This window comes from Cloeon dipterum, chromosome 2 (assembly GCF_949628265.1).
Source record: "Cloeon dipterum chromosome 2, ieCloDipt1.1, whole genome shotgun sequence".
NCBI classification, from domain to species: Eukaryota; Metazoa; Arthropoda; class Insecta; order Ephemeroptera; family Baetidae; genus Cloeon; species Cloeon dipterum.
The window spans coordinates 21,060,320-21,082,992 of NC_088787.1; the positions used below are offsets into that span (position 1 = coordinate 21,060,320).

General features: G+C 39.7%; 3 protein-coding genes across 14 annotated transcripts in view; 2 read left to right on the plus strand and 1 right to left on the minus strand.

Annotated features, from left to right (window-relative positions):
* Window positions 1–4,898, minus strand: part of LOC135937142 (insulin-like peptide receptor) — a 110,728-nt gene extending 105,830 nt beyond the window's left edge. The window contains exon 1 of the mRNA XM_065480229.1: window positions 4,744–4,898. The gene's annotated coding sequence lies outside the window, so the exon portion shown is untranslated. The remainder of the gene's footprint in view (window positions 1–4,743) is intronic.
* A 1,924-nt stretch (window positions 4,899–6,822) lies between these two features.
* LOC135935474 (uncharacterized) lies at window positions 6,823–9,273 on the plus strand. 6 transcript variants are annotated; one of them, XM_065477827.1, is made up of 7 exons: window positions 6,823–6,984; window positions 7,611–7,771; window positions 7,835–8,355; window positions 8,416–8,508; window positions 8,568–8,719; window positions 8,803–8,971; window positions 9,034–9,273. In XM_065477827.1, the coding sequence occupies exons 2-7, from the start codon at window positions 7,689–7,691 to the stop codon at window positions 9,177–9,179; spliced, it is 1,164 nt and encodes a 387-aa protein (XP_065333899.1). In that variant the 5' UTR covers window positions 6,823–6,984; window positions 7,611–7,688; the 3' UTR covers window positions 9,180–9,273. The 6 variants fall into 6 exon arrangements, with proteins under 6 accessions (XP_065333899.1, XP_065333893.1, XP_065333898.1 ...); XM_065477821.1 differs by having other exon boundaries at window positions 6,824–6,984; window positions 7,611–8,355; XM_065477826.1 differs by having other exon boundaries at window positions 6,824–6,984; window positions 7,611–8,355; window positions 8,416–8,478.
* A 710-nt stretch (window positions 9,274–9,983) lies between these two features.
* On the plus strand, window positions 9,984–17,928 carry LOC135935715 (myelin expression factor 2-like). 7 transcript variants are annotated; one of them, XM_065478253.1, is made up of 14 exons: window positions 9,984–10,152; window positions 10,319–10,485; window positions 10,626–10,987; window positions 11,265–11,418; window positions 11,476–11,634; window positions 11,772–11,876; window positions 12,163–12,632; window positions 13,382–13,628; window positions 13,690–13,719; window positions 13,769–13,848; window positions 14,898–15,033; window positions 15,097–16,137; window positions 17,494–17,576; window positions 17,643–17,928. In XM_065478253.1, exons 1-12 carry the CDS (start codon window positions 10,079–10,081, stop codon window positions 15,150–15,152), a joined length of 2,040 nt encoding a protein of 679 aa, XP_065334325.1. In that variant the 5' UTR covers window positions 9,984–10,078; the 3' UTR covers window positions 15,153–16,137; window positions 17,494–17,576; window positions 17,643–17,928. The 7 variants fall into 7 exon arrangements, with proteins under 7 accessions (XP_065334325.1, XP_065334327.1, XP_065334326.1 ...); XM_065478255.1 differs by having other exon boundaries at window positions 15,097–15,156; window positions 15,207–17,576; XM_065478254.1 differs by having other exon boundaries at window positions 15,097–15,156; window positions 15,216–17,576.
* Window positions 17,929–22,673: the final 4,745 nt, after the last annotated feature.

Sequence of the window (22,673 nt, forward strand, 5' to 3'; positions counted from 1 at the left end):
GCCGCCGCACCCAAACACCCGCCCCGGCCCCGCGGTCCCCCGGCCTGGTCTGCGAACCCCCCACCCCTGCAGAAGCCTTGGCGGGCGGGCGGGCGTTCGCCAGCAGGCACCGCAAGCAAGCGCGTTAAACTTTGATCGGGCGCGAAAGATTCGGCGGCATCAATTTTGCACGAGACTTTTATTGTCTCATCCGCACGCGCCCACCTGATTCCGACAACCCCTTTTGCCTTCTCAATTATTCAGTTGGCGCTCCTTTTCGCACCGCGTGCACCTCTTTTTGGACAAGGTCTCCCCTTCGCTGCCTCGTTTTTACGACGCTTGAAGACTCCCAACTGCCCAATGCGCTGTACTGTGGGAATAAAATTGCAAACTTTTTTACCTGCATTATTGCGTAGCAATTTAAAATTACTCCCCTTTTAGTTCGAAGACATTTGTTGTTTAAATATATTATATAGTTAATGAACAGATTTAACGAATTACAAAAATAAAATACACACAAAATTTAAAAATCAAGTCAAATGTAGAATATTTTTATGGTAATTTTGGCACCCAACGAATGCACCGATATATGGTAAGGACTGATTGAACTTAATACTTTGACAAAACGAATAATTATTTTGCAATATAATCTTTTGTAAGAGCACAACAGCTTTGTTCATTCACTATTGCTTGAGCGAGAATCTGCTGGTGATTCATCTGAATTGGCTAAATTTGAAATGATAAAAAAACCTTCTTAGCGAAGATAAAAAAGGTTTTCTCCAGTTTCAAAAGATTTTTTTAAGCTGTGCGAAAGTTTATTCCGTTTGAAACAAGGCATATAATTTTCAAAGCTTGTCAATTATTCCAGTTTGGAGCGAAAATTCCGGCTTACTTAGTTGCTGCACTCAAACAAGGCTTCTTCCTATTAAAACGATCGCGCCCTTTGAAGTTTTGCTAACTCGAAAGTCCATTATGCCAGCGTTTCGCTCGTTTGCCTGGCTACAACCCCCTGCATTAATTCATTATTATATTGTTTGTTGTTGTTGCGTGTGCCTCCTCGTCTTTATTTATTTGTGCGACAACTCACTTTTACGCCGGCTGAATATTTAATGCAATTCCGCCTTTTGTCGATCCGCGCGTGGGCCATTACAATTATTAAATTGCGCACCCCCATCGCAGGGCACAAAGAAATGGAGAAAGATGAAAGGACATCTCGGTGGCTAGAGAGCAGCGAATTCTAAGCGACATGACAAAAAGCAGCTCTCGACTTTGAAGCTCTCGACGCACCCAGCAAGCCGAATCTTGGCTTCCACCGCGTGCACTTTCTTGCGGATACCGATCAACGCGTACGCGACTTGATTTTGAACGACGTCCCACGTAAGTCTTCCGGCCGCGATGAGCCAACGACGACACTGTGTCAAATCAACAGCTTCCGAAATTCCCGCCTTGACAGTAAGGATGACAGAAAATTGGGTACCAACGGATTTTTATGAAACTCAATTTGAATTAGCATTTCCGTTAGAAAAGATCTGCTCACTCCATTGATGGCGATTTGAGACAAGTTTGAATATTTTTGAATATTGTTTAAATAATCGTATTTCAAAACTTTTCATTGCTTTTACAAACAATGTTTAGTAACCTGGTCCATATTGTTAGATCACTTTTTTTAAATTTTGACAGCTGCTTTCCCTTCCAATTTTAAATTCAAATAGAAAATGCTGGGGAATTTTTTCGTGACTGCGCCAGTCTATATGATTTAATCAGCACAAAAGCCTTTTTATTTATAACATTCGTGGAGCATAAACAAACTTCATTTCCTGGCAAACACCGCTGTCTGCGATATTTTTTCGTCAAACCGGTCAAACTTGATCATTTTGAAGCTGATTCTGCATGTTTATCCAACAAGCCCCGTCCGAACAGGCACATAAACGATAAAACTCACTGCCGAGCGTATGGCGGATAATTTGGTAATAAAAATCAGAGCAAATTAGTCCCACGTGAGGCTGGGCATATATTTCCCAAGCAATCGATTAGGCGAGTGCATGCCGGTGAGTCATTTGGCCGGCGAATCTGTGCGTTGGAGCCGGCGTCTCGGGGCGATAAATATGGAAGACATGTTGCCGGCCCGGCTTCAGACACGTGCGGCTCATTACCGAACAAAATTCGGCCCTTGGAAAAATTCGGCCGGCCAAACGGGGGAGGTGGCGGGCGGACGGGCGGGAAGGCGGGCGGCGGCTCGGTGCGTGAAGAGGGGACGGACGCATCGATCTGCGATGCAGCTCCAGCCTGCTGCGTAGTTTGCCGAACACCAACCCTTCACTCTTTGCGGACTGCGCGTGCAGAAGCCCAAAACGACGAGAGATACAGAGGCCGCCCGCGCGAGAAATGCACCAAATCCGCTGATTCATCCTCTATGCAGAGATTGGCGAAAGGTGCTGAAAAGGCCTGTCCGAGCGGAAAATTGAGACGCCTTTTTTAATATTAGGTGATAGGTCTCGTACTTTAAATTGGCATCCCTCATCTTTGACACAAAATTTCTCAACTTTTATGGATATCAAATTCCATGCTTTTAACCATTGCAGTTCTCAGATTAAATTATACATCTTGATATTTCTTAATGACATAAATATTTCACTAACAGTTAACAACTCATAATTTCACTATTATCAGTGAGAGTTAAAATACAAAATATCTTGGAAAAAACCTCACACTCAAAAGAAAGCCGCGTTGTGAGATTCAGATACTAAAATACACGATTGTGTTCGTGTCAACGAAAATATATCTGCTATCTGTATCTCCGCTACTAATTCACTTCCTTCCGAAAGACTTTTGTTTTGCCGCATGCCGAAAGAAACAACATTATTATTTGCTCAAGACTGGTATCGCAGAGGCATAACGGCCGAAATTTAATCAAGCGACGACCAACGTCGAGCGCTCCAATTCCGCAATTACATTACGTGCACGCATACTTTGTCGGAAACGCGATAAAATTCGTGGAAGCCCACGAGGAAATTTATAGCGTGAAAGTGCAGTCGTTCCGCTATCACTTCACCAACGAAAAACCGCCACGCACCGCAGATAAGGCCTGGGAAAGGCCCCGCTTTTTCCAATCGTGCGGCGCCAAAGGAAAACTATAAACCGAAATGATTTAAACCGACTGTTAAAACGCTACTTGATTCGGAAAGACCGCCTTCTCGGAAATCATTTGTTTGTAATTTATTTTGCCCGCAGGCCGTAAATATTTGATTGAAGAAGCAGAAGCCGAAATGAGGCGGAACCTGGGAATAAATCAAATCAAGCCCCACAAGGTGCGTGATCAGGTTGAAAACAAATCAGACCCGGCACGCAAATTTCGCTAATTATCATCGGCAGCGGCGCTCGTCAAGGACGCTCTCTTCCGATCACGAAAATACACCCCGCCGACGCAATTAATAGAAATAATGAAAATGCTAGCCGATCACGCTCTCTTTTTCGCGTGCGATTAGCATATTTCCCCAGAACCCTGAATGATGTACGCAAGACTGCTTGTGGACGAACGATTTAATGATTTCATCTTTTCCCAAGACAAACCTATTAGTATTTTTATTTCTAAAAAAAAACGTGGTAAATTTCATTTTTCGAATGTTTAATCAGAATAAAGAGTAATTTTATTCAGTCTATTTTTCTCGCATTGTTAGCTTAATATCCATAGAGGTTTAACATTGAAATAATTTATTAAAAGACGTACTAATATGGCGAGATGTATGAATCAGAGCAAGGGAAAGTAAAGAAAAAACACGATCAAATGATAAATTTAATGTTTGTTTCTGGCTGATATCTTTTTTAATTGTGATTGCGTCATTATAATTTTTCACGGTCATAATGTCATACGAATTATATAAATCCCAGCATTTTGCTAATTTGTTTCTAATAATATTTCAAAATTATACGAGCACTTTATTTTTACCCTTTGACATTTCAACCAAAGCTAAAATTAATTTTAAGATTAAAATCGATAACAAAACAATCCTTTAGCAATTAAATTCAATTCATTATTCAAAATTAAATAAAAATCCTTCTAAATAAACCCTGAGACTCTTAATATGCGAATTACAATTTTTGGTAGAATAAAAATTCTGAAGCATTTAGCGTGAGGTAGGACGGTAGAAGCAATATGTAATAATTTTTGCGTTACCATAACGAGTTTCTATTTCAGTCGAGCGGTTTGATTACGATAAACCCGATAAACAAAAAACTTCCCGTTTTTATTTAAGCATAACAATATCCCGTAAACTTCAATCACAAAATTGGGTATTAATTTCGGGGGCGTGGCAAGTGGCAGGGCACAATCGATTCCGTTGTCACGTTTATTGATAATTAAATCTGTAATAAATTCGCTACATACTGACCAAATGAAAAATACGGCTCCTCTGGCGAAACAAAGCCGTAAAACGTAAACTCGGGCCTGTTTACTACGTAATTGTACGGCACAGAGGAGTCGGCCGCGTCCACTCGCGTAGGATTACGTTGTTATTGTTCGTATATTTCATTCACCTGCCCCTGACTGTTTACAAACATTGCCATGTGCTTGGCCCACCAGAGAAATTCCAGCCGACTTAAACTATTAACAACCTTCCGGCCCTCTTAGAAAATATCAATATCCAAAACTAAACCGCGGATTGAAGTAGCCCGCCGAATTCGGTCCGGACCGCTTCGGAGCCCATTCCGCCCTTGCAGGGGGACTTTGGTCGCCGGGGGTGTTTCGGTAGCTTTTTCGGCACTCACCTGTTTCGGCAGTTAAGCTCCTCTTTGGCAGTCGTCTCGTCGAATCGGTCGAAAAGCCGTCAAAGCGGTACAGTCGCGGCAGCTTCCGTCACGAACGTGAACAATCAGTGAACGATCTTGTGATGAAATTGATGCATGCGTCTGTGAGGAGGAGGAGGAGGGAGAGACGTAAACAAACGCAGACGTCGCAGACCGGAACACCAGGAAACTCGTCTGACCCGCCAAATTTGACTGCCAGTGCCATCTGTCACGCGGAATGTGAACTGTGTGAAGAGCGGGAATGGAAGTGCTGTATTGGCGCGAAAATGAGCTGTGCAATGGAGTACTCTAATTGTAAGGAAGAACTCCAACTCGTTAGTTGCGAAAGGCCTTGGTTTTCTAACTAGCAATAAGCTGCCAATAGATTCCTCAATTACTACATTTTTTGCAATTTTTCGGCTATTTCATACAAAATATTCACTGTGACACAGCTTAAATAAAGTCAGGAAGAAATTATTATAACGCTTCTTTAAAAAGGTAAAAATGGAGAAAATCTTTCATGAGATTTCGGCTTCGTGGCAATTTTGTTCCTTTTTATTCTGAAACACAAAATTATTACTCTATCGAGGCAATATGTTTACAAAAAAATTATCGATGGAACGTATGTAAAATAGATTCCAATTAGATTTTTCTCTCGTGTATGTATTTGCATTTTTATCCTGCGGAAAAAAATATCGTTAGTTGACTCATTTCTAGCCATTTTTAATATAATATTATACAATTGTTTATTTTCTTTTAAAAGATTTTCCCTACTAATTAAAATAAATTTCACGAATTTGTGTATAAGCTCCTTAGAAAAGACAAATAATGATATACATATATTTAAAAAAAAATCAACAAAAATTGTATTTTTGGTTTCTACCATTAAACTCTCCAAGTTTAAATGTTTCCAAATTGAACAAGTGTTTTTTCAATTAAAAGTTCAGTTATATTGCTCTTAAAGAAAGTTATGGTGGTACAAATTCAACCCCCAAAAAATAATTTTTATTTTGATGTATTAAAATATAAAAAATAACGTTTTGAACCAAATCGTGAAAATACGAGAACATACTGGAAGTAAATTTAAAAGACAAAGTTTATACGAAAATAAAGACAAGAAAATGAATTCCGTCTTTTTTATCAAGAACACAAATTTGGAGGAGTTATAATTTTAAATTCAAGCACTTAATAGGGGAGCCAAATCTAGGAAAAAAAATTATGTACATGTATGTTTTCTGCAACAAAAAGCTGGTCGCTTTCTTTGTGCAGCGATTGTATACTAACATAGAGGCTGGTTCGAAAAAATCCGACAGCACTTTGATTTTCGGAATTTTGAGATTCACATAAACATATATTTAACATTTTTAGGCAATCAGATTTCATGTCCTTTATCACCTCATACCAAGGATATTGCACCGCCTGCTAAATATATGAAACATTAAATATTAAATGCGTGTACCTTTCATTATTTGTATTTTTGTAATTTACATCTGTTGCAAGTAGAGCATAATATTATAATTAATAATTCCATAATTCTGTTTTCTCTATTTTCCACTGTTATTTTTTATATTTTAATCGTAAATTAATGATTCCCTAGTTAAAAATTTTAAACCCTTATGGCTCTAACTAACCCTCAACTCTGAATGAATGTGAACAAATTATTCTCCCCCTAGAGAAAGAAAAGACGCAACGGAAATGACCTGGGAAGGTTAAAATTATATTGTCAAGATTGTCAAGAAGAAGCAAAATTTCGCGCGCTTGGCTCTATGTGAGAGCCGTCCAATCACACGCTCACCCTCTCTCCCGCCCCGCCCCTGCGTCAACAGTGTCAACACTGTCAACACGCGTACGCGTGCGTTCTGCGTTGCAACCAGAACCGGGCAGAGGGAGGCGAAGAGGGGCGTATGTGCGGAGTTTTTCGTGGGCGTAACAGGCAACAAACTCCGAGACGGCCTCTGATTGGCTTAAAAAGCTATCGACCTGCCACCTGTGTGTGGCTGCAGAACTTCTTAGCTGGCTCATTTTCGCGCCATATGAGTGAGCAGGGGCTGACCAGAACTAACCTAAACTAACCAGAGACCAGAGGTGGAAAGCAAGGGCAACAACAAAACAACAACAACAAAAGCAAACCTAAAGATCGTTTTCATGCGACGTGCCTTTATTGTATGATACTCGCGGAAAAGTATCGTACTCTCAACATTGGAAAGAAAGGATTCATAACATGTAAGAAGGACGCTAACATGTAGCTACATAGTACATAAATGTGTATGTATGATATAATATGTATGTAATAATGTATATATATATGTATGTATAATATGTAGTCATATGTATCACACAATCTGACTCAATCTTTGTGAGTCGTGAGGCTGAAAATGGGGCAGTCCACTGAAGCAACCCTTTTTGACGTTCGCATTGCAAGTGAGCCTCTCCTAATATACCCGCCAATTACATTACATGCATAACCTTTCTTTGTCGTGAATTTGCTTCACAGTCCTCACTCGCACAGGTTTTTTTTTTAAATCAAGAAAGTGCCATACTAGATACATAACTATTATACAAAAGCGAAAATACAAAAGCGAAAATTGAAAATCGCAAGCCGGGGCCTGTGACAACTAAACTAGCGGATCTCGGGAACATTTTTTTACTATACTTTCCAATTTTGGTTGACCAAATGACCATAGCAGGGTGAGGGTGATCTATGTTATTATAATAATGTAAATTTCATGATATTGCATTGCATTAAGACAAGAAAATGTCACTTTTACAGGCGGCATAATGTGTATCAAAATACATAACCAAACAAAAAAATTTGTGTGTATTTTATACGTATTTTCATTCATTTTCAGAAGGAGGCGTAGGATAAAATTAATATCCTGTGATAGACGTCCATTCTGCATTTCATCTAGTGCAACTACTCTCTGAGGATGTCCTCAAACTCAATCAGGATTCAACCATCAACAACTTCAAAAGAATATAAAAGAAATGCCGAATCACGCAACCGTGTTGGGTATGCAAGAAGTCACGATTTTCATGACCAGGATGTGTCACAGACCCAACATAATGCCAACAGTCGGTCCTCATTTGATTCGTTTGACTCAGGAAACGTGTCACATTCGCACACCCCTTCAAGTGCGAAAAAGCAAAAACTCATTGGCTCTGAATGTGCTTCTGGATCTGATGTTCTGATTAGTGGTTCCAGAGCGCGCCAGATGCGCAGAGATTACATGAATTTCATGGGCGGATGGCTTGAGCAAAATGATTGCCTTCCTCAGTGTGCCACTTCGGAATTGCTGCGTGGCTTAAAAGCCATATTTTCACCCATATTGGAAGAAGTGAATTTCAGTGTTCGTACTGTCACCAAAGTCAGCATGGAATGCGTCGAGGCTGATGAGGATGAAGACTCAGATGACGAGGGTGACTCAGAAGGTGAACAGGCAAATGACGTTGAACCTCCATATGTTCTGGAGGACAGCAACAATGATCAGGATTCAGACTCCTATCCTCAGGCTGACCCTGATTGCGGTTACACTGTCCAGGAAATTCCTTGCGTCAAGAGCGATGAGTCAACTAATAGTCCCTTGATAAATAATGGTATCTTTATTTCTTTAATTCTAGATGATGATGTGTCTTGAATAGCTTGCGTTTTTCCAGACTTGCTTCTGCTGACAGCTGCAGGAGAGGAAGCCAAAAAGGTTTTGGCTGCTCCGGGCTTTGGTGAGCAAACCGTAAATTACACACAAATTGGTGATATTTTATTTTTTGTTTTTACATCTTCAAATTTTATATAATTACTCTTTGAATAGTTGATTATCATCCCAACTGCCGGTCCTTAGCAGGTGTCAGTGCCAAAGAAAGAATAGCAATGGTTGCCCACGTCATCCCAATGAAATCAAAGAAAGATTTTGACTTCTTTAATGCTGCTCTCGAAGAGAACAAAGACTTGTGCAGTGCGTTGGTAAGTGGTTAATAATTTGAACAGCTTGAATTTAAAAAAGCTCTTTTACTGAAGAAAAATAACAATAAATAAACCCTTTTTAGGTTGAAAAATATTGGCTGATTGCCGGTGAAGAAACCCTAGCCAAACGTGTCTACTTATACATGAGGATTTTCATCAGTAAAGTCTTAGCTACCCAAATCAATTGGAATGGGACTAATAATAATGGAAAATTTGGCATCGGTAACAGCAGATTCAAAGATCTAATTTTTTGTAAGTTTGCTTTTAAAAAAGTTCACTTGATTAGTTTGTAATGTGATTGACTTTTAAAATAGGTCTTGTGAGGGCTTCAAGCAAGTTTGCTGAAACTAACGATGAGAAAATCAAGAATTCGATGCAGGTGTGGATGCAAAACGGAACTGCCAGAACCAGGACTCGAGGTAAAAGTGGATATACGAGAAGAATCCCTAATTTGAAGTAAAATAAGTCTGATATCCTAACCAGTAATGCTAATGAAAATGAGGTACAAAGTGTTACTAGTATGAATCGTTTGAATAAAATAAATCTTAATCAAATGGTTTCTTTGAAAATTATTTTTTATACTTCCAATTTTTTGAGACGTCTAGAACATAAAAGTGTAGCTGTGTTCCATGCCTCAGTTTCTATTCAAGCAATCAAAAAATATAATAATATTAAATGGAAGGGAAGCTAAAAGCTACCTGGGGCCATCCATTTAGTCGTAGACAAACCGATATAATTATAATACAGCAGTTGGCAGGCTTGGCCATGGTCTTCCAGTCGCTGTTGGCACAAACATAATCTTCGTCTAGCTTCTTTTAACAATAATTTTTAGTCAAATTTAATTAATTTCGTTTATTAAACACTTATAGTCACCTTAGTCAAATTTAACTAAGCAATTTTAATATTCCTCAGCGATACATGGAAGACACATTTTTGCTCAAAACTCACACTCCTCGCTAGGATAGGGCACTATTTACGTTGATTCTTCCCATCCGAGCAAATTGTGTGAGGGATCGGAAAGCGTGAGTCCCCCATAGTTTTGATTTTGGTTTTGTAATCTCTCATCGAAAAAAACCAAGCTTGTTAAATGGAGAATAAACTATGAATGCGTGGAATGTGAGTTGTGATTATATGAATTCATTGATGAGCAGCACTCCTTACAGCTCCGCGCTGAAATTCAAATACCAGGGGGCGTACAAGACAGATCACTCGTTCAATTACGTCACAAATGGAAGAGATGAATTGAGTTGGCACCGCCATCTTTGTTTAAGGAACCGGTCTGTGTCTGTTCTGTTTGCAAACACAGCATCAGCATCATCCACTTTTCCTATTTTCACATTTTTCCGCGCCACTCGATCTATGCCCAAGATTTCGGCGTTTGAGCCTATCACCGGTAACATGGACAACCAAAACGGCAACTCAAATAGAAACAGGTACGATTTAGTCGTCCTCAAAATGATCGGAAAAATATTAGAGGACAGTATGATACATAAAGTTAATAATTCTTTCAGCCACAAAATTTAATATTTTTATGCCATTATAAACAAGTTTTGTGCCATTCAACTAGGCTAAATACATTTAACATCAAATTTTCTGCAGATCGAGGTCTCCTATCAGAGACAGGCCTGTGAAGCGTGAAAGGCGCCGCAGTGGCAGCCCGGAACGGGGCAGGAGACGAGGCGGCATCCAGGAGCGCAGAGTTCACATTTCCAACATTCCCTACGAGTTCCGTTGGCAAGAGCTGAAGGACCTGTTCAGAGATGAAGGCATATATATATTTATTTTGGTTCTTCATAATTATAATTTACTTGGCTTAAATTGTGCATGATGTATTAAATTAGTTTATGAATGACCCCACTTTAGTTTTGAGGTATGTAAATGCTTATTTTTAACCACGAATTCGCAGTTGGTGAGGTGGCTTTCGTTGAAATCTTCGACTCTCCTAAGGGCACTGGTATCATCGAGTTCAACTCACCAGACTTGGCAAGAAAGGCTATTGAGAAGATGCACCGGTTTGAGGTACGTGGCCGCAAGCTTGTGGTCAAGGAGGAGACAGGTGACGAGCCAAGAAGGGCCAGGAGTCCTCGCAGGAACATGAACAATGAGGACAGAGGTGGCGGTAGCGGCGGTGGTAGTCGCTGGAACTCCAACAACGAGCAACGCAGTGGCTCTCCTGAAGGCTGGGGATTCACTTACGGACTCAGCCCGGCCTTCCTTGAGTCGCTTGATATCAAGGGACCCCTGGTCAACAGGGTTTTTGTTGCTAATGCAAGTAAATTTTATAATCAAGATTAAAGAATTTTTTTTACTAGAAAAAATTAATAATTTGAAAACAAGAAGAGTGAAATTTGCTATTCAGTTGAGTTTTGGTTACATTTTGATATTATTTAATATTTACGTTTAAAGTAAGTTGAAATTTTTGCTATTAAATTTTTGAACATATTTAAAGATAAAAATGTTAATTTTAGTAACTATCTAAAATTATATAGTTTCAAACAAATTCTCACTAATCTTCTCACAAAAACTAAAAACGTTAATCCTTTAGCTTGACTACAAAGTTGACGACAAGAAGCTGGAAGAGGTGTTCAGCTTGGCTGGCAAAGTTATCCGCGCCGAAATCAACAAGGACAGGGATGGCAAGAGCAGGGGACACGGAGTTGTGGTTTTCGATCACCCGGTTGAGTCCGTGCAAGCAATCTGTGGGTTTTGATACCTTTCTTAGCCTGTTCTTTTACTTATAATGATAATTTTCACAGCCATGCTGCACCAGCAAATGCTCTTCGACCGCTCCTTAATTGTCCGCATGGACCGGGTCAACGACAAGCCGGAAAACAACATGCCCAGACTGCCTGATGGGTTGAAGGGAATTGGCATGGGGTTGGGCGAGAATGGCCGAGCACTAACTGATGTTTCAAGTAAGCTTGAGAATGCTCAAACCGCAGATTTGATTTTGTTGAAATATTATATTGAATTATGAGAGAAATAGTTGCCGTAATGAACATTTTTTAAATTACAACTTTTAATTAAGATATTATTTTTTGTATTTTTAAAGGAAGCATTCCAATGCATATTCAAAACGCTCAAATACAGAATATGAATATGGCCAACCCTGTCAACCAAATGGGTGGAACAGCGATGGGACCAGGACCAAATATGGGTAAGTAGCAGGCTGGGAATGAGTATGTACTTGTACATTTTTTTATCTTTTTATATGTAGGAGGAAAATTATGATACAACTGATTACAAATCTGTTATTGTATTTTTTTAAACATTTAAATAAAATGGAGATCTTTTTCACTTACCTGAAGCTATCAAATTTAAAAGCTGTAATTTTTTAATTTAGTTAAAAGATCTTGAGTTAATTTCAATTTCTCATGATTTTCTTCATGCATTAACTTTTACTACACCTTATCAGCCGTAAAATTTGATTTTGTTGCACACAGGAATGAACATGCCAAACATGGCAGCAAGCATGACCGGCATGAACTTTCCAAACGCAAGTGGCCAAATGGCCAACCTGAATATGCTGCCCAACAACCTGCTTGCCAGCCTAAGCTCTGGAAACTTGGGCAGCCTGCTGACCGCGCTCGGCCAGACGGGGGCCACGCCTGACCTGGCTGTGGCGATGGCTAGCGCTGCCGGGCTGGGGCCTAACGCCACCATGGGCGCCGCCGGAGGCATCGGGGCCGCAGGGGGCATAGGCCCTGTGACGGGAATGGGAACTGCTGGGGTCATGGGCCCCAACGGAGGCATGGGCCAAGCGGTGGGCATGGGTCCGACCGGAGGTCTCTCTAGCGGCGCCGGGCTCGCTGGCCCCGCACCCACCACGAATTTGGGAAGCACGGCACCCAGTGGAATGCCGGGATATAGCACCGGCAGTGTGCCCACCAACTCCTACTCGACTGGTCCTCAAGTAAGTGCTATAATTTTTGTTTGATCAATTATAATATTTTAATTCGTCAGGTTGACAACCTTTTTTGGTTGTATAGCCGTTTTTTCTTACACTTTCAGAGCAAAACATGTAGTTTTTTGGCTCTTATTAAGTGCATCGTTTGTTTCTCAAAATTAACTCTTCAGACTGAAACTTATGGCATATTTATCAAGGTTAACCATCATTCATTACTTACTAAAGTCACTTTTTTCAGAATTAGTTCCGCTTTTGATAAAAAACAACTATATTCTCAGTTGGAAAATTGCTTTTGTTAAAAATAGAAAATTTCATCAGCTTTCAGAATACCATAATTTGCTCAGCAGATACCTCATTAACATTTACAATGCTCTAAGCCCAGGACAAACACTTTTGGGAATTTTAGCTAAAATTAGTTTAAATATCCTTGCTCTACTGTGAAGCTGAAACTTGTCAGAATAAGAGATTAGAGGAAGTGTTAAAGATACGAGGGTGAAGTGTGTTTTATTTATATTGTGTAACTTTTGTAAGTTTTTTTTACTCGCCCCCACTGTTAAAATGGTGTGTACTTATTATTTTTTGATAAGAGTAAACGAGAAACAAAAATTGAAATTATTAAAAATTTGAAAAATTGATCGATTAATGGAGTTTTCTCTCCTCTCTGCAATCGTTTGTTTAGATTTTTTAATGAATATTTGCTTTGCTTTGTACTGAATTTTTGAAGTTACCAAGTAAGTTAAATCGATGAATGTCAGGTGTCTGGGTCAATGAGTGCTGCGGGAACGCCATCTGGCTTTGGAGGCGGCTCTGGAAACGGTGCAGCCAGCTTTGGAGGAAGCAATTCCGGCGGCGGCGGCAGCAACGACCGCTATGGAAGAACCCCGCAGAGCTCTGGAGGCGGCGGCTACAGCTCTGGAAACCAGGCTTCGTACGGAGGCAGAAACTATGACATCAACTCGCCCTACCAGGGCATGGACGACAGCATGGAGTTCCGCAACCAAGGTTAGTGTTTTGCTGCGATTTAATCTAACACTCTTTAATCTAAGTAACTCAAATTTGACAGTTGACATTGCGCTGGACGTTTTTGATGGGGGTAATCTGTTGCATTTGACCTCATATTTCGATATTTAATTGGATTTTAGGGTACAACACTGGCCAGGGAAGACCCAATGATGGAGCGTCGCCTGTGAAGCCAGAGTCTGATACAATCGTCATCAGGAATGTAAGTTCAACATTGCCGCTTAAAAATTCTTTCCCTTGACAAGTTTTGGAAATTTAATATTGAAAGTTTGTATTCTCAAAATTATTGTGATGAATATAAGAATTTTTTTTCTTACACATATTCTATTTTTAAATAAAATAGGGAGCTACTTTGACGCCAAAACTTGCAGTGAAAAGGAAGTTTAGTAAATGGAGCATTTAAGCAACAAGGGACGAATACCATTTTTTGACATTACCTTATTAATGATGGTAGACACTAGAGCGCATTCCAAGACAGGAAATGGACACAGGAAACAAGAAGTGTCCTGCTTTTTCCTGGAATTCCGGCATGATAAGAAAATATTTTTCAGGAACTTAACGAGAATGAATTTTGTTTCAAAATATGCAAAATATGTAATATTAATATCTTGGTCAGAATTTATCCCATTTATATCAGAAAAACTCATTTGAAGACAGCATTAAATTTATATTTTAATACTGTTTTGCGACGTTTATTTTCTTTCAAGTGCCTATATGTTTAGCCTAAAAAGTGTCTATGTCCACAATTTTCCTCAAAAATCTTATCTTATAATCTTAACCCTAGTAGTAGTTGGTACTATTTATAAATTTCTAGAACCATTTTTTAATATGGAATTTCATTAAAAAAAATAATAGTAATTAAACAGGAATATGGCTGACGGAACATTTCTTTAATACGCTGAATACGCTCTAGTAGACACACAGGATACGACAACCGCCTTGGATCCTATTAACTCGCCATTTGCAAACAATAGCAAAGTAACTAGGACTAGGAATGAAGTTCGTCGTATTCCATTTCTACCATCCTTATTATATGTATGCCTTATTGTGAGAGGCAAAATTTCACACATTATTTAGAGCCAGCCTTATTTATTTGCTTAACAAAATAATTTTTTATCTGAATCAGAATCTTTAGTTTCTAGTTGGTATTTGTTATTAAATTATCTCTTTAGACTTAGACAAGACACTGGACAAATGTTTGCATGCTAATGCCAAAAATAGTGCAGTAAAAAATTGAAATTGTATGCGCAGCTTCCTCCGTCGGTGACCTGGCAGCACCTGAGAGACAAGTTCAGGGAGTTTGGAGATGTCAAGTTTGCTGAAATCCGAAACAAGGATACGGGCTTTGTCCGCTTCAACGCCCACAGAGAAGCTGTGCGAGCCATGAGTGAGTTCAATTACTTCCTAACATGCTGAATTGTTCCTTATCTTCGTCGTTTGCGTTTTTCAGATGCCATGAACAGGGCGTGCATCGAAGGTCGCACCATTGAAGTGTCGCTGTTCTAATAAGGTAAGCCAGACTCACGCACATACGTTCACACTCCTCGTCTTCTCACTGAGCTCACTAAGGTACTCTGGTCTTGACGCTGCGTTTATTTTGCCAGTTGTGTAGAGGTGATTCAGTCCGGCTGCGATTTGCTTTTGGTTCAATCCCGTCATCACGCTCGTCGATCCAAACAGTGATTTTTTGCTCTCGGTTCAAACTCGAGAGACACCAATCTGGACGAGAAGAGGATGGCGGCCTTGGAATTCTCGGTTTCCCACGGTTGTTCGCCAGTCGGATTGTTTCACGTGCGCCGCTGCTCAGCGTTTTGATTCCTGCAAAGCTGTCAAGTGGTGTTTGTCAGCTCCATAACATTTACTTCTGGATTTTGTGTCTGTTGGCCAGTTTGATGCAGTTGATTTCGCTGGAACTTCACCTTAATCATTATGACATACAAGAAGGAACAAATTATTGTATAATTTAATAGGGAGTGTTTAACTGTGTAGATTATATAAGTAGCGATTAGTTCGTTTGAATAAAGCGGAGTTATTAACCTCTTGAATCAAAATTTTCACAATTCGTGTCTGCGTAAAGGTAAATTGATTGAAATCTCGTTTTGATTTGCTTTTGAAATTATTTCGGAGAAGCCACAAGTTAATTTTATCTAAGACCCAATATTCACTGGTTTGTCAAAATTTATATCCAATTCTTAATACAAGTATATACTTAAGAAGCCAATGTTGTCACGTTTAAACCCCATTTAAAAATCTGGCAGAACAAAATGTAGAATCTGCAGAGTGCTTCCCAAACGTGTAAACGGTATCCTTTGAGGATTTGGACTTTTCTGATGCTTTGTGCGAGTGTTGTGGAGTCGAACAGGTGGAAGCGGCGCTGCCAAGGTGGAAGGAAGAGGATGTCTATCTGGGCCCTGGGCAGCTACAAGGTTTTGCCTCTGCTGGTTCGGACGGCGGAAATTTTGGCTCGGCTGGGCGTTGGTCCAAAAGAGTGGTAAGAAACTCTGATATAAGTCTTTCTCTCCCTTTTTAAGATGACGGTTGCCAACACCTACGGTCTAGAGTTTACAATCGAAGGCAGCGTGGAAAACTTGGATGGTATTGTTTCGGTCACGAGCTTGTACAGTCGGTCTGTTTAATTGAGATTCAGGAACTTTGGGTTTACTCTTACTCTTGCTGCCAAAATGCGAGTCCTTCAACGAGGGTAAAAAAAGTTTGAGGATTTATCTTGTTGGAATAAACCAAATTCTTTTAGACATGGTGAGTGGTTGTAGTTTATACAATATTTTCATTTGTGCCGCAAAAAAATTGCCTGTCCTATCACTGTTGCTATTGTAAGAAATGGCTGCAGACGGCTTACCAGAATTGGCCTATCTCCCTTTCAGACAACTATGGATTTTAGATCTCAAAACCAGACACTTGTTCAGGGAAACGTCAGTATGATATTGAACCTCATAATATTTAGATGAGTAAGAAAGTGCCTTCTTCCAATTTTACCGCCAGTAAATATGGCCAGGAGCCATTTTTAACAAAAGCAGTGATTATTTAACCAATATTCCGTGGCACAAAAGAATTCACACTGAACTATTATTTTAGTTTATTCAATAGAACAAAACGCAAATTCAAGTGTTTTTTTACCAGCAGTTTGTTTTGCACTGCTATCTAATTACTGTTAAGCTGGATAGACCGACTGTTCTCTGTCTTGATCTGTCATTAAGAAGAAAACTGGAAACAACGGAAAATCCTGTCTAATTCATTTTCCTGGTCTATATTCAAAAGCCTCTCTTAAGGTCCCGGCTAGAAAACCACATTAAAAATTTACAAGGCCTGTTGAATTGCTTTTCATCAGTTCTGACAACAGTATGCGTTCATGAACGTCTTGATTATTGAATGATACGCCAAAACGCGGATGACATCGCATGCAGGAAATATCAATCAGATCTACCCGAACTCTTTTCTTCCTTTTCCTCCTTCTCTAGGTCGCAGAGGACTTTACATTTAGTATTTTCCTATCTCTTGAAGAATATCTAGTGTGTTGATCTCTAAACGCAATGCATTTGCAACGAATTTTCACCACAAGGCTTAGCCTGCCAACAAAGGGAAATTCATTCAGTCTTAAAAAATGCAATATTAAGTGAATTTTTTCATGTCCTGAAAGGCAGTGCATGAACGGAAAATAATGTGTAGTTTTCCGGTTTTAATTCGCACAAACTTCAATTGATATATCTTTCTAAAAAGAGGAAGGGTCAAGAGAGTTGCCTTGTTGTTTGGGAGATGCTGTTTGGAAAATAAATCGATTTTGGCTTTTTAATTGTTGATTGCAACAACTGATAAATTTTCCTTTCCACAGGTTGAGTCTACTCTTTCACGAGAGCATACCTTGAACTAATGAAATGAGGCGCCAACTCCAAGAGCAAAATTGGAGTCGGAATGGTGAGGCTACCATTAAATTCATAATCTCTTGGGTTTTTATGGAGATCTATATTATTTTTCTTTCAGCTGTTAAAGAAAAATTCAGGTCGGGCCTGAAATCAGTCTATTCCCCTGGCATCATCGGTTAAGCCTGGATCGAGCTTGTCGATGGATGCAAATTATGAAGGTCCTCTAAATGTACAACAGGAACAGGAGCAAACATCTTGATTTACACCAGAAGTAATTTAACCGAGCTTTTGCTCAATATCGTATTTTCCTGGCTTTTAAGGAGGAATGAACACAACAGATCAAACCAAACATATTGTATTGTAATATAATGACAATAAAATCTCAAGATTTATAATTAGAGTAACTTAATGTTTGATTTAAGACTCAAGCAATCTTATGGTAGTGTAACTGTGGCACCAACTTAGGTTGATAAATGCTGGCCTAGACCCCAACTTTTCAAGTGCATTAAAGAGATTCTCTGTGTTTGAAAAACTCTAAAGGAATCTTACGGTTGATGTCACACACAGCGTTCGTCCCCTGCGGTCTGTAACCTAAAAAGGTTCATCCAGAGACCATATATATATATATATATATATATATGTACATGATTGCTGTTTCCTCTTTTTCTCTTTGACGGTCGACCACGTGGTTTAGGCAAAGCGTGTAGCTAATAAGAATTCGCTCCTAACAGGCACGGTTCATTTTTGACCATATAATTAAATATGCTAAATTAAGTATCCAAAGGAATCTATCTAATATTGTAAAAGTCAGCATTGTGTAACAAACGTCATAGTGGATCCTGGACCATATGAAGAAAATGGTCACCGTGATTCGGCGCATGGATAGCGATAAAAGAGTATTTGAGAACAAGAAATGAAAACCAGAATGCCGGATTGTTCCTGAAAATCCTACAGGACAATACAAATTTATAGGGAACAAGATTAACAGTTAGACGGGAATTTTAATTTTGTGTTTCCAATTACCTCCAAACGTGATTAAAAACATTTCCAACCGGAAATTTATGGCACAAGAACAGGCCTTGAAATAAAAAGTTTTCGGTGTTGCAGCATCTGTTGGTGGCTTACGAACACTAAAGGGATATCGCAAATAGTGATTTGATGATAAAAAAAGGACGTGAAATTTACCTGTCTTGCTAGGGGTGGTTTAACGTTTGAACAGTTTGGATGCGTACAAGATAATAGTGTATAATGGAAACGCGCCAAAGGGACGCTTTAGATTAGTTTGGCACTTTGGGCTAACTGAAGCCCAGCAGATAACACGATTTTTGCACAAATTTTGCCAGCAATATGATTTACTTAACTCAATATAGGATTATGTACATTAAGTTTTGCTCGATATTATTTATAAATAATAAAATGAAAAACATTTTTAATGCGAAACAAGCAGGAATTTTATTTTAACTCGACCCGACCAGGTTAAAAGACCATCAGCATGCTGTTTCAGCTTTAGCCCATCAGAGAGACTTCTTAATTGTGTGCCAGGATAATTGTTGGTGCTGCCTCCACTTTCAAGAGAAGGGTAGTTTTCAAAGGGGCGCGCATTAAGCAGGCCCGACGCGTTTATGATGGATAGATGATGATGAGGGAAAGGGTCGAGGCCGAAAATAATGGAGAGGCAGCAGGCTTAGCTAAGCCCAAGAGGGTGACCAATCTGCCCCCGTCCCACTGGCCACCTCCGCAACGCTCCAGCGCTTCCAGCCTTATATTCTTGCAGAAATCCCCAGACGCTTTGTTGCTCAACTTCTCGCCCACAGGCGTTTTATCTAAATTTCGGATTCCTTCATTTACGGCGATCCAATTGTAACAGATATTTAGTTAAAACATGATTTTTCCCTTAAGTTTGGGTTATATCCCTTTGTTGTAACTTATTCAATGCATGAAATTCCAAGCAGATGAGTTTCTTTTGAGGCAAAGTAATTTTGTTTTTGTCCTCCGCACTGTCCGAATTATTTAGAAGAACTCAGCAAAAGCCTCATTTTTGTCAGGAAAATACATTCGCCTTGTTCCTAAAATCACTGACTGCTGAGAGCACTTCCCCCTCAACGTTCGTCAACCCCTGTTGGCTGCTGCTTTCATCCATTTTTACGAGTCGAGTTCTGATAAGAAAATGCGTATCAGAGATATTGCTCTAGCAGACGTCGAATATTGGGAGAGAAATCCAATGCATTCTGCTTATTATTTTTATTTCCTCTCTTTCTCTTTCGGCAGTGCGTTTTGTAGATGAACGAACGACAGAGAAAAGGAATTTTTATTTAATTTGCCTCCCTGTATCCCCACATAACAATATGCTGCCGCAGTGCTTCTGAGAAGCCATAAACCCAAAGACCCCCCGGATCAGATATCCTGCGCGAAACATGATTGGGTTCCAATCTGTATCATGGTCTTTGACAACTTACTTCTGCCATGATCGACATTCGTAATCATAAAAACGAGTTAACACGCGAGAGTAGAAGTCATTGATCCCACATTGCAATTTTTCCAGCTAAAACATCGAAGAAAATTGCATTAAATTTGAAAATTCCAATAAAAGAAAATTAGCACGGTTTGACAAAAGGGTAGAGATGCATGACCAGTGATTTATTAGCTAAATTTGTATTCAAGACGTATAAAAATAGGAAATTCCAATATGTAAAAATTGGCATTGAGAGAAAAATTAACTCAATCAAAAATTCTAGGAAATCTAAAATAAACAAAATATAATATAAAATTTAATAAGCACTGAAATCTTTTGAAATCACTTAAGTTTTTATATTACTCACAATTAAGGTTCCTTTTTTAGTTGCAAACCTCCTTCCATTTTAATTTGAATAATATGATAGCAGCGATCATAATTTACGCAACATGCATATTTTCTAGCGTCAGTTATGTGCGCAGTCTCCAATTTAAATAATTGAAACGGGGAAAACGAGAAGCGAAAATAGGATCAACGTATGCCGATCCAGCTTATTTAAAGTTAATTGGATAATGTGCGTGTGCCATTTTTGCCTGAGAGGATTATGCTGCACGGTGGCGATTAATTAGGCCGTATTAAGCCGAAAATTCAATCTGTCGTGTGAGCATGTGTGTACGCGTATGCTTGTGCAATTACGACGGGACGGCCGCTATGCTCGCGAATTAATGTCAACGCGAGCGTCCTGGCTTGCTTCATTTGTGTGCCACTCAGCGCTAATACTCATGCATAATGTACACATACAGTGCTCACACTATATTATGTCGAGTGTGCCAGCATATGTTTCGGTGAACAAGAGGGTGAAATCTTGCTCACTTTATGCAGATCAGCCGTAAAAGCTGCGATTGTTCCTCAAAACTTCCAGACAAAACCACTGCTCCGCACTTCCCGTGGGCTATGGTGGGCTATGAGCTCACCGAGTCCCAGGACCAAATAACACCGCGGAGCGGATAACATGGAACAAGTGGTCCGAGTAGCCGCAGAGGAGCTTGCGCCCAATGAGGTCATCTTTTTGCCTCCCCGCGCCGAGATTTTCATGCAGCAAATATCATTTGAACCAAACTACAGTCAAATAATTTTCGATTTCTACAAAATTCACATGGCTTACATGTTTTGGAACCTAGTTTAATCCAACGACGTGTAACTTTTAAATGAGAAATAAATATACTTCTTCTTTCAACGAAATGAAAACACGGGTTTCACTTGGCAGAAAGTGTTTGGCCACATTAAAAAGATGAAATAATGGTGATTAGCTAAGACTAAAAATATATTTTCAAATCTGATGAAAGTGTAAAATTGAGCTATATACTACAACTTTGCCTTAAAACCATCTAAAACTGACTGTTTTGACAAAATTCAACAGTGCAAATCGTCTTGATGCCGTAAAAAGCTCAACAAGCACCTAAATTTTCATTGTCGAATTGATTGTTGCCCTATTCTTGCAACGAGGAAAATCACGTTTGGATGTTGAGCTATGCGCAATTTTTAGGGCACCAGGACGAAATATTACTATTTTGTGGTCCTTTCTCTACGATTTGTAGTAAAAAGCTTTTACTCGTGAAAGAAATATTCCAATCTTCAAAAAAGTAAATAGAGATGAGACGTGTCCGAATCTGGAGTGGTGCTCGTTCTCGCAGACAAAGCGAAGGAACATTAGTGCACGCGCGAGCGCGCGCGCCCAGCAGCACGCACGGCTGCCTGATAAAATATAGTGGCAAATGTCTGCAGCAATTATTGGAGAGAGAGTGTACTAATGTGTTTGCAGCTCTGATGCGCGATGGGGCTGCAGTGGAATGGAAACCGCCGATAGTGCGGCGTCATAAGTAGCTCGTCGCGTACAATACACACACAGTAAATGCATGCACTCATTGGGCAGACGGCAGGTGTGTTTCTGGCTCGAGTGCTCCTCTGAGTATTGACGCTCATCTCTGCGTTTTGGAGAAGAGGAAAATGTGTTTTCTCGACCAAGCAGGAAAAAATAAACAAACAGCGCTGTGTGTGCCTATGGAAACTGCATATTTATTCATTTCTGTTTGCGTTTTTACTGCAGAGTGAAAAATTTACGTCGCAGAGTGAGCTTGTTGGACTGGCACTTGAATTGACTGAGTCGAGGATTATTTATGATTTGCGCTCCGGCCGGAATGTGGCACATGATTGATCTGGACAGCGCCTGCAGTCGCATGTAATAATCATCGTGGCGGCACACGCAGTGCCGCAATTAATTTTTCACCGCCCTTGCCGCGCTCCTGCAGGGCGAATTCACCAACTGAGGCCAAAATTAAAAACGGGTAGCTCGGAAATCACGGTTGCTCATCAAGACTGGGATTCTACTCAAATTCCTCGTTTTTTTCTGGTTAATTCCAAAAATCATAATTTGTCCTCTATATGTATTGAAACATTTAAATACGTCCTCTCTCTTTATACTTGTAATACAATTAAATCAGAAAACAATTAAATAAATTCCTATTTATATTGAAGATTTTTATCTAATTATTTGAATTTACTGGGAAGAAAAATTCTCTGAGTTTAAAGCAGTCGAAATTTTCAGAGCTTCAATCAATATGCGATTTTTGTGCTCTCTGCGCAAATAAAATAAATTACGGGAATGAGCGATCGGTTTGCCAAGCAGGGAAAATCGCA